Raw genomic sequence first — 11,200 nt, forward strand, 5'->3', positions numbered from 1 at the left:
CTCGGAGCCGGCACGCTAAAATTCACCGGACTGTCCGGTGTACACCGGACAGTGTCCGGTGCTCCAAGAAGTCGCGGCTCCGAACTCGACAGTCTCGGGAATTCGTTTCGGCTGCTCCGCTATAATTCACCGGACATGTCCGGTGTACACCGGACTGTCCGGTGTGACAGCGGGGCAACGGCTACTTCGGCGCCAACGGTCACCTGCAGGCGCATTAAATGCGCGCCAGAGCGCGCAGAAGTCAGACACGCGCGAGACGGCGCACCGGACACTCTACAGTACATGTTCGGTGCGCCACCAGACATCCAGGCGGGCCCAGAAGTCAGCGCTCCAATGGTCGGAACCCTAACGGTCGGGTGACGTGGCTGGCGCACCGGACATGTCCGGTGTGCACCGGACTGTCCGGTGCACCATGCGACAGACAGCCTTCACCAACGGCTAGTTTGTGATTGGTGGCTATAAATACCACCCCAACCGGCCATTTCAAGGGGAGGGAGCCCAAGCAACATTCCAAGTCATCTAGTTGACATACTCAAGCCCTCCCAACCACCTATATTCATTGATCCATCCTATACACAAGATTTAGTCCACTACAACCAACACAAGTGCCACAAAAGAGAGAGCAAGCAATTGAGAGCTACTCAATTGAATTTAGCCCTAGCGCCTTGTGAGATTTATTGAGAGATAGTGTGTGCTACATCTTTGTGTTCATTTGTGCGTGGAGTATTGACTCCCATCGAACTTCCTCCAAAGTGTTGAAGGCTTGTAAAAGCGAACAAGAGACACCAAAGAGTGTGGTGGTCCTTGTGGGATCGAGAGTGATCCTTGAGAAGAAGAAGAGCTCGCCGATCCTTGTGTGATCGGGGGAGAGAGGGAAAGGGTTGAAAAAGACCCGTCCTTAAGTGGACTCCTCAACGGGGACTAGGCCTTCGCGGGCCGAACCTCGGTAAAACAAATCACCCGTGTCCATTGTGTTTATTGCTTGTGATTTGTTTGTTTTCCCTTGCTCTAAGTTTTCTTGCACCATTATTTGCTAATATCATTTGGTGTTGCTTCAAGTTAAATTCCCATTTAGTGAAGCAACACGTTGTAAGAAAGAACTTGACCTAGTGCTCTTCTCATCTAAGGCTTCTTGCTTTGTTATTCTATAACTTATTAATTGTATTGATTTATCATTCCCGCATTATTTAGCAATACTCTTTTCAAGCAAGAACTTAGTTTGTATACTCCTATATTTGTATATCTTGTTCTAACCACTAATCAAGGGATCTAGTTGGGGGATAAAGTTTTAATTTTCAGGTTTCGCCTATTCACCCCCCCTCTAGGCGACTTTCAATCATGCTCAAATATTTTTAATATTGAATATAAATTATATCTATATTTATGTGGAGGAGGTGAGGTTTGAACCCATGCCCTGATGGAAGAAGAGCGGGAGACACTGGGTAAAGCTGTCTAACCAGTAGAACATCATGCTCAAATATTTTTAATGTTGAATATAAATTATATATATGTATCTATTTTTTTGTAAAATAAAAAAATATATAATCATGTCGGGTCGGACCAGCACTATGGGCCGAGGACAGCCCAAGCACGACATGACGTTCTTGGCTCTTGCAAGTATTAGGTCGTTTATGAGACCACATTGGTGCAATGAACTCCATGGTGTTTGAGGTTGCTAAATTGGATGGAGCAACAATGATTTTTCACACTAACAGTAAAATGAAAGGTTATTTGTTGGTTTTAAACGTTAGTAATTGCTACGAAGTAGCATAATTTATACGGAGCGCATCCAATTTTTATTGACGCCTGACTTTAGCAATCACTCTATATTTTGATCTATCTTTTTTATAAGTTTGAGTTCATGTAACTTATTTTAGAAACTTGAGCTCACAAACTTTCTCTTATTTGATCTCTGTATGGTGAAATTATGTCATTTTATAATCTCTGTTCGTTCAGTCAGGCGTTGTAAACTCTCTTCTAATCGCTCACTTCATTGGTCGTGTTGTATCAAGATATATTGAATGGAGTAAATAATAATATCAGTTAGCCAAATCGAAAAAATATTATACAGAGAGCGGAGACAATTAATAAAAAATCTTGAATTTTTTTGGTAGATAGTTTACATGATATTGTTGTAAGCCATTGTAACGCACGGTCAACCGACTAGTTATATATATATATATATATACCGATGCGTACGTCACGAATACATATGTCATTAGTGGCAGAAAACAACATATCATCCCATCTTCTTGTACAGAGCCAGCGCGGTTCTTTGACTCACTCTATGTCGTGCTTCTTCTTGTGCAGCTCATCCACGTGACGTCTGGGACTGGGAGGATTTCCTTTCCTTGCTTGCATCTTCCTCACCCCTACGCGTCAAGCCCGGGAACGGGCACTTGGCGTCGAGATCAAAGCATCCATGCTGCTGGTACCCGTACGTGGAACGTGCACGAGAACTGGATGAGGACGGCTACGCGTCGCCGGCGAAGAAAGGCGCTTGAGTCACTCTACGCCTTTTCATCGCCTTTGCTCTTCAGTACATGAACCACGCCTGGGTGCTAAACACCCAACTCTTCTTCAGTATAAATACAATATAGTATAGCCAGCATGTACGTACCGACCACGAGTTGTGCAAGCCTTTTCGCAAATCAGGGAGCAACACGAGATAACCACTGCAAAACAATAAAAATAAAATTTACATACGAGGAGAACTCTCACTATGCCAGTAGTACACAACAGGGGCACAAACTTGCACACACACGTCATGCACTGGAGTCCTCCCACTCCTCGTGCAACACACAACCGAGAACCATACAAATGGCAGGGATATAAGAACTAACTAACTGATCACTAAAGCTCGAGAGAGAGCCGATCAAGGGGGCCAAACCGAACCCATCCACCGGCAAAGTTTTCGAGTGGGAATGATCACAGTAGATCTCTGACGGGGGCGCTCTGGTCTGGCAAATCATGCCCCCGAAAACCTCGCCTCCAGGAAATGAGTACAGCAGCAGGCAGAAAAAGAAGTGCGGAAGGTTATTTGCCAGAGTAAGGACGACGAGGTTCTTCAGTGTGATAGCCTGAAATAAGGATGATCTACTTCCAAGAATTCGGGGGGAGGAACCATCCCCACTGCAATCATGGCAGCAGCTTCAGGCAATAATGGATGGTGCTTTGTAGGGACAGGCTGCGATTATTTGACGCCTTTCCAGTTTCCACGTCCTGTAAAATGCCAACAATGGTGGTTTCGGTCAGGGGGCGAAAAATGAAGGAAAATACGCCGTGTGTTCACTGCTTCAGTTCATGTGAGCTATTATTATCAACCAACAATAATGTATTATGCATACGACGTTCCTGCTACTCAAAGCTGCAATACAGACAAACAGGATAGGTTGAGCTATGACACTTCATGTATACGGTTTCTAGTTTTCAGTTCAAAACAGAAGCTATGGGCAGACAGTCAGGTCCAAGGCTCCTGGGTGCAACGGCTCCTCAACTTCAGTGACCCTCTTTCCTGTGGTTCTTTTTAGACCAGCAGGAGCCAGAGCCAGAGCTTCAGTGCTCCGTTTCAGTAGAGCACTTTTTTTCCCCATTCCAGTTCATTTTAGAGAAGGTCACTGAAGCCCTTTCTTAAGGTTAATCACAGTATCATGTCAAATATATCCTCACTTGGCCAACCCTCCCCCCCAAGAAGATTCTGTTAGCATGTCAAACCAGGCTTAATTTCAACCCACAAAAAAAAAAATCCCAACAGCTTGCGCATAACAAGTAGGGTATTCGAAAAGGATAAACCGAGGCAAGCCTTTCCCCGGAAATACGGAGGCTGCTTCAAACCCGCAACATGGTGATTCAGTGAGATAACCCCCACCATTGTACCTGCCCCTTCTCAAGCTTAATTTCGCTGCTGAATAAAAACCAAGAGCACACCAATCCCTTCCTTGAGGTGCATGCAATAGCAGGTTCAAATAGCCAACGGTGACTTGACTCCAGGATCAATATTTTGACACAATGGGGTACAATTCCCGGTAGCTTTATATACTATCAATCATGTAGATAAATTTCAGTAATACAGAGCGTAGTAAAGCACAGTACCTTGAGGCAGAGACTATATGTAGCAAGTAAATCGTATGTTATAACAAGCCTATATGTAGGATAATTTTACTATTTAAATGCTTAGCTTTGCATCATAATAAAGTCTCCCCTTCAAAGCTTTCCAGAAATAAGCATACTTTAGAATCTCAATGGCATCATTAAAGAGAAGCATATCTAAGATATAAAGGTTCTGCTATTATAAGTGGATACCAACAAGATTAATTGAACCTATTCATGATAGCATAACTATCGTAGCAGTATCCTTTATTTAATTTCTCTATTAAATATCTCAATAGGTGCAGTAAGTAGAGCACTACATAACTGAAAACAACAACTATCAAAAATAGTTCTAGAAATTTAAAATTATAGTCTTGAGTTTTGACAAGGACATCCTCATATCAGAAAAATAAGAAAAATGATGATCATATATGAATAAAGGGGTACAAGTACAACAGACACAATGTCAGAGGCTCCCACATGAGTGTACGGGGAAGCGATAAACCGATGCAAGTCTTTTTCTGTAAATGTGTTGAGGCTACTTCGAATTTGGACCTGGTGATTCGGTGAGACATATCTCACCACTGCGCCAATTATATTTTATCAATGCAAACCACAGACACATTATTAACTTTTCTAAAAAAGAAAGTATTGACACAACTATAATACTAACTACTAATAACTGTTAGAGCGTCTCCAACTGATTACATATCCTCCATCTCCTAAATCTATTTAGGTGACATCCTATTATTGGTCGTGTAGCTTTTTCTTCTTCTCCTTTGTAAGTGGATATGGGAGAGGGTTGCATCTCCAACATTTAAGGGAGAGGGGTTGGATTTTGAGTAATTACTTAAAACTTTCAGATATTAGGGATAGAAAGAGTAATTCCTTGGAACAACCACAATTCATTTAATTGCAATTTTTGGTATTGGGGATGACGGATGAGATAAGTAATCTATTGAAGATGCTCTTAGGTGCAGCAGAAAGTAATATTGTGCAACAGACCAACCCTTTTGCTATTGTATTATTTATATGCTTTTCTTGTCAGACATAAGAACACAAAGCAATTGTCCTTGTCTCTTAATTTTCGAAAAACCTATCTAGTAAAGAAAAACTAGTCATTTTGAACATTTTTGAACTACTTTATGAACTTGCTAGCTAAAAAATAAAGAATACTCACGTATTTGTAATTGGGGCTACAAGTCATGGTTTGTTGAAAATACAGAATACACCATATAAAAGATCTTTCAATATGCAATATAACAATCATGGTTCATACATAATTCATGCTAGTTTCATAACTAAAGACCACCATAGGCAGTTCACCCAGAAAATACTTTATGGCAATCAAGTCTTGACAATAGTGAGAGAAGACCATGGTGAACTGCTCATCCTCCTTCTAGGGAGACAAGTGCCTTGTTTTGTTAGAAGACTGTTACAATAAAGATACATGCCTAGCCTTTTGATGCCATCATCTGACCTAGAGTCTAATAACCACCTAGTGCCTAGCCTAGCGCTTTTTATCTCTATGTCATTTTCTTGAGCAAATAAACCAGAGTTATATAAGCATACTCCCAAGACAAGACTAACACAACAATACCTTGTTTTCCAGAACATCAATAAATGTATAAGGGAAATTTTTCCTAATATATGTGTTGACAATCTTGGTTTGTTTTCAGGACACAAAACGTGTAAGGGGATATTGTTGATTTGTTTTCACCGGAAACAACTTACCATCCCCACTTATTACTGTTGATACAACAGTCAATCAGAAATTCAGGTCATAAATTGCACATGCCACTTGTGGTCCATCTCTATTATTGAGGACAAAGACTTAGCCAATGATTTCTAAACTTCGAGTGGTAGATGAAACTCCAACAGCCATGTACCAAAAGCGATCTGATGAGAAATAAAATGCTTCACTAGGGATATGAAATGATGTATTCTTTAGCAAGCACCAAATCTACACTTTTGACCCTGTAATCTTAACATGGTCACATTATGTCATTCAAGTTTGAGCCAGAAAAATTTTAGCTCTGTTCTCTCTTGAAGTTGGTAAATAAGTGAGATTTATGATGTAACAGAAGATTGTGATTGGCATTTTACAGATACTAAGAGAAAAAACAAATATACTGTAACCTCTCAAATAATAACATGACTTTTTGAGGTAAATATTAAACTATCTATTTGAAATACATTTTCCCCGGGGGCAACAAGTGACATACCTATTTGATTGGAATGTTTGCAGTGGCACAGGTAAATTGTGTGGTTTAACAAAACAAGTTCTTCCCTTTCAACAAGTGACATACCTATTTTAGCTTATTTGATTGGAAATCTCAACTTTGCCCAAAGACCAAACATGTTCTTCCCTTTCAAAAAGAAAAATCATAGCATTTTACAACATGAGTTGGAGTTCACTTTTAGCTAACTTTTGATGCATATTTACTCAGACCTTGCACTGCTTCGGACAAACATAGTGAAGGAACAGGTAAATATTTTTCATTATACAGTGTCTCCTGTTTTTTTTGCATTTGATCATAGATTCATAGTACAAGAGGTCCTTGTCATGCAATACTACTACAACGTAGCCTAGGCTTACTACAAATTAAGGCATTAAAAATCCAGTGCCGGGCAAATAGAAACCATGTGATTGGCCTGTCTCCTGTGAAATAGCTGATGGGTGGAACAGAACACCAAACCAGATCCCTCTCCAGTGAGTAGCGAAACGACACCTGTTCTAATTTGTAAAGCTGGGCCGAATGCTCCCACTAAAGCCTTGACACTCGTCAATTGCCAAGAACCAGGCGAGAGTTTTATGGGATTTGGGGACACAAGGCACCTCGAGTTCCACCAAAAGGGAGCGATAATCATATCAAATTTCCAAATGGCAGGCACCTCGCCTTAAATTAAGGCCCCCAGCACACAAGCATCCAAAAAGCAAAGAAAGGTCGAGAGTTGATGAGCTTACCATCCAGATAGCAGCGCACTGCGCTGGGCAGGTGTCGATCAGTGCTTGCCCTTCTCCTTCATGTCTGCGTGCTGGAACCCGTTCCAGAGCTGGAACGCGGCGAACTGGCCGTCGGCCGTGGTGGGCGTGGTGACCGCCGCAGCTGCAGCGGCGGCAGAGCTGTACAGGAAGGGTATGTTGGGAGCGTCCAGTGGAGTAGACAGCCTCTGGAGCTGCTGCTGCTGGTGATGGTGGCCGGAGATATGCGGCTGCGAATTGGACTGAAGGGCCCCCCTAGTGTTGACACCCATAAGACCCGAGGACATGGAGAAGTCGAGGTTGTATTCTCCGGCGGGAGCCGACGCCGGGGCCGGCGCCGGTGCCGCGTGGACGGGCATGAAATGGTCCTGCAAGAACGAGAAGTGCGTCATCTCGGCGTGCGGCTCGCCGCCGCCCCCGGAGGCGACGGTGACGGCACCACTGGCCAAGCCGAAGTGCTGCGCTGGGGCCATGGCGATGGACGCAATGTTGCCGAGGTGAGGAGCGGGGGAGGCGAAGGCGTGCGCCATCGCGTGCCCCCCGCCCTTCCGGGGCTGCGCGAACCCGATGTAGTCGGTGGTGGCGGAGACAATCGTCGGCTGCCAGGACACCGACGACTGCCGCAGCTGGTGCTTGTGTTGAGCGGGGGCGGCGCTGGCCGCGGCCATCCCCGTAAGCAGCTCGGTGAAGGACGCCGCCTGCGCCGAGGTGGTGGCGGTGGTGTCGTTGGCGGCGGGGTCCTTGTCCCTGGCAACGGTGTTCCGCTCCCTTGCGCGCTCCCGCGCCTTGACCCGGCTCTCGGAGCGGGAGAGGGAGAGGACGGAGCCCTTGCTGGTCTCGGACGTGCTGCTGCATCCGGACCTCGTGAGCTGCTGCTGCTGCTGGTGGTGGTGGTCGTCGTCGTCACCGACAGGCGGGGCGTGGTCCTTGGCGGAGGCCGGGTGCGCGGGGAAGCCCGCGGCGGCGTCGAGCGAGGGGAGCTTGTCGATGGCCTCGGCAGCGGCCCTGATGAGCCACTCGATGGCCTTGCTGGGCTGGTCGTAGCCGAGGCGGTCCTGCAGGTCGTAGAACTGGATGGCGGTGGCAACGGAGAGGCGGACGCGGCGGTCCCTGATGCCCTTGGCCGTGTACACCTTGCTGTGGCGGTCCTTGCCGCCGGAGGCCCGGGAGACGCGGTAGATCCGCGAGGCCGGGTGCTGCTGCGCCCACGGCGCGGCGGCGGGCGGCTGCACGGCCACCGCCATCGCGCGTCGCTTCGGCTCCGGCTCGGCGCCCGCGCCCGCGCCCGCGCCCTTGGCCCTGCCCCGCTTGCCCCCGGCGCCGCCCATGGCCTCCACCTCCATCGTCGCGGCGGCCGCGGACCCCTACCACGCGCACCCGGCCGGCGCGCCCCGCATTGCCGTTGCCGCTCGCGGCGGCGGCTTCCCACTAGGACGGGCGTAATTCCGAGGCCGCGCGCTCGGCGGCGGCGCTAGCGGGTAGGAAGTCGTGGCAGTGAGAATGAGGGCGCGCGCGGGACGCGACGAGAGCGAGCAAGCGATCGGCGAGGCGGTGCGGTGCGGTCCGTCGTCGCCAGATCTGGAGCGGCGAGGGCGGCGGGGCGCGGGCGATCGGACCTGTGGTTCGGCAGGCGGCGCGCGGAGTCGGGAGGCGAAGGTCTGGGGGAGCGTGATGGATGGAGGGAGGGAGGGAGTGGCTGCCTGACTGAGACTGACTGCCGCCAGCGATGGTGGTGGTGGGTGGTGACTAGTGATGACTGACAGGCGAGAAGCGAGAAGCGAGATTTTATGAGGACGGGGGCGGAGGATAAAGGGGAGCTGCTGCCTGCTGGGCAGCGCAGTAGTAGGTGCGCGGCACGAGGCGAGGTGGCACGAGCGAAGGGACGGCGTGGCCTGCTGCCGCCTCTGCCGGTTCGGCAATGGCCAATGGCTGCCGGCTGCCGGCTGCCGTGAGTAGTGTGACAGTGTCAGGGCCAGCGGCGCACGGTGGCGGCGGCACGAGACGAGAGACCCCCACTGGCTACTACTTTGGGACGGACGGGGTTCCGCTCGCCGCCTCCCTGATCTGACGGCTGATGCGACGCGTCTCGTCGCTGTCCAGCCGTGGCTCGGCGGCGGCGGATGTGATGTGACGCGATGTCGGCACTCGGGGGGAATTTCCGCCCATCATGAGAGGCGCCGGCGTTCGAGGCCGTCCGTCCCGTCCGTCCACATCCACCACCACCACCCATGCCAAATTGCGGGCGACGACCGATCACGTTCAGAAAGCCGAGCGACGACCGATCGCGTTCGCATCACTGTATGTACTTATTGTATTGTATGCACTGTTACGGACTGCCGTCGTTAGTACGTGGCTCGGCTTTTGTAGGCTGCAGTATATATGCAATCAAACATGCGTACAGTACCATGAACAAGATGAGAGAATAATGGAAGTGAGATACAGTCATACAGACGGCTGGACCGGTGGAAAGTCTAGCTGGGGGAGATCTCTATGCATCCAACTATTCAATCTCACCACAGCAGATCGTGTAAAATGGGATTTGTATTGTTCACAAAAATAAAGTTTGAAATTTCTATCTATTAAAGCACGACACAAAGCTCTTCAACCAAAGTGTCCACGTTATCTTTTTATTTTTCAGTCGTCCGATCGTATCTCAACGGCGACGAGCAGCCTTCCTACCTCCTTATCCAGCGGGCCGGCCGCTTTCAATAAGTCTCGAGTTTTCTAGCTAGATAATGTCGAAGAGACACTTGCTCCAGCATTTCTCCTCTCGCTTCTTCCATTTTGAGGCGCTACTTCGAACAGGTATGAGCCATCCTCATGTTTTAGATCTGAGGTTTTTTTGCTTGCTTGCTTCTTGCGGACATTGCCACGATTCACACTCGGTGAGCAGTCTCGCGTCTGCTCCACTGTGCCGATGACCCATCCCTGCTTTCCATTGCCTTCGCGAACCCTAGCGGATGCTGCCGCATTTCTAATCCTTGCACAGATATCACCGTTTTCGTCGCTCCCCTCCACGGCCCTGCTCTGCCTGATGCACAACTGCATGGTGCCGCCGGTGTACGCGCCGTGCCTGATCAAGGCCGGGTTGAAGAACACACGGCTAATCGACCAGTGCCCTGGCGGGAGGGGCTGAGCTGATGTCAGGCTCACTGATCGTGTCTCAGCAACGCCAATGCCAATGCCGGATCACCTCGGATCAGTGGTTGGAAATAGCGGGGGAAGCAGAACTAAAGTTCCGATTCTTTGATTGTTTTGTCCAGTTGTTACTAACGTTCTTATTCTTTTTCCGATTTCTGGTTAGTTACAGGCAAGTAATTGCTTTAGTGATCCTGATTTACAGGTGTTTTCTTAGTTAGTGTATGTGCGTTTGTGTATCTCTCTACTGCATAATGAACAGTACTCCCGGAGCTTCAATCACACTGCCGCATGACACTGTTACATCTGATGATGGATGGTGTTAGTAGGAGCCAGCGATGTTATTTCCAGATCATGTCAGTGATCAATTCAATACGAGAAAGCACGCACAATGCTTGATTTTATTTGCCACGTTATAGTGACCTTTTTTTGTAGTGTGTCACCAGGTGTCCGGATGCAAGGATGTTGTTTTGGATCCTACATTTCTACCTTCCAACTTTTCAGTACTGCAAATATACTCATGATGTTAGCTGACTCAGTTGAACAAAGGACCTGGCAGCGTGCCCCCAACCCCACCCTCATCTATTTTCCTTCTATTACTTTGCTTTGTTTTTGTTTCAGTTGCATCAATCGACTCCTCAAGCTGTATTCCATCATCTATACAATTGAAATTTGTTATTGCATCAGTGTGATTTTTGTCAGATGACAGCTAATGAAAGTCACACAAACAAAACTATGAACCTATAAAAATCAAGCGTCTTAGATTTTGAAACAGTACGAGAAGTAAATATATTTACATAGAAGTTATTTTCTGGGAATAGTAATCTCTCCTAAGTGGGGGCGATTTTGTCCCGTCAAACGTGATGTAAACAAAAGGTTTGAACTTTCAAGAAATATTATGAAAAGACCACATCACTTTATTAGTTGTGAGCAAAGTTAGTGTGTATCATCGAACTACAACCACAGTCGTTTAAATAAAGTTAGTGT

At 47.5% G+C, this 11,200-nt stretch overlaps 1 protein-coding gene and 1 long non-coding RNA gene across 2 annotated transcripts; one reads left to right on the top strand and one right to left on the bottom strand.

The window, feature by feature from the left end:
- Positions 1–2,687: 2,687 nt before the first annotated feature.
- LOC100383331 (uncharacterized) lies at positions 2,688–8,425 on the bottom strand. The gene is made up of 2 exons (NM_001350036.1): positions 7,058–8,425; positions 2,688–3,222 (listed from the first exon to the last, which is right to left on the bottom strand). Exon 1 carries the CDS (start codon positions 8,416–8,418, stop codon positions 7,096–7,098), a length of 1,323 nt encoding a protein of 440 aa, NP_001336965.1. The 5' UTR covers positions 8,419–8,425; the 3' UTR covers positions 2,688–3,222; positions 7,058–7,095.
- Positions 8,426–9,789: 1,364 nt separating this feature from the next.
- Positions 9,790–10,742, top strand: LOC109944635 (uncharacterized). The gene is made up of 2 exons (XR_002267770.2): positions 9,790–9,880; positions 10,065–10,742. It is a non-coding gene; the product is annotated as an uncharacterized lncRNA (long non-coding RNA).
- The last annotated feature ends 458 nt before the right edge of the window (positions 10,743–11,200 follow it).

The sequence above is a fragment of the Zea mays genome, chromosome 2 (genome assembly GCF_902167145.1).
Source record: "Zea mays cultivar B73 chromosome 2, Zm-B73-REFERENCE-NAM-5.0, whole genome shotgun sequence".
Taxonomy (NCBI): Eukaryota; Viridiplantae; Streptophyta; class Magnoliopsida; order Poales; family Poaceae; genus Zea; species Zea mays.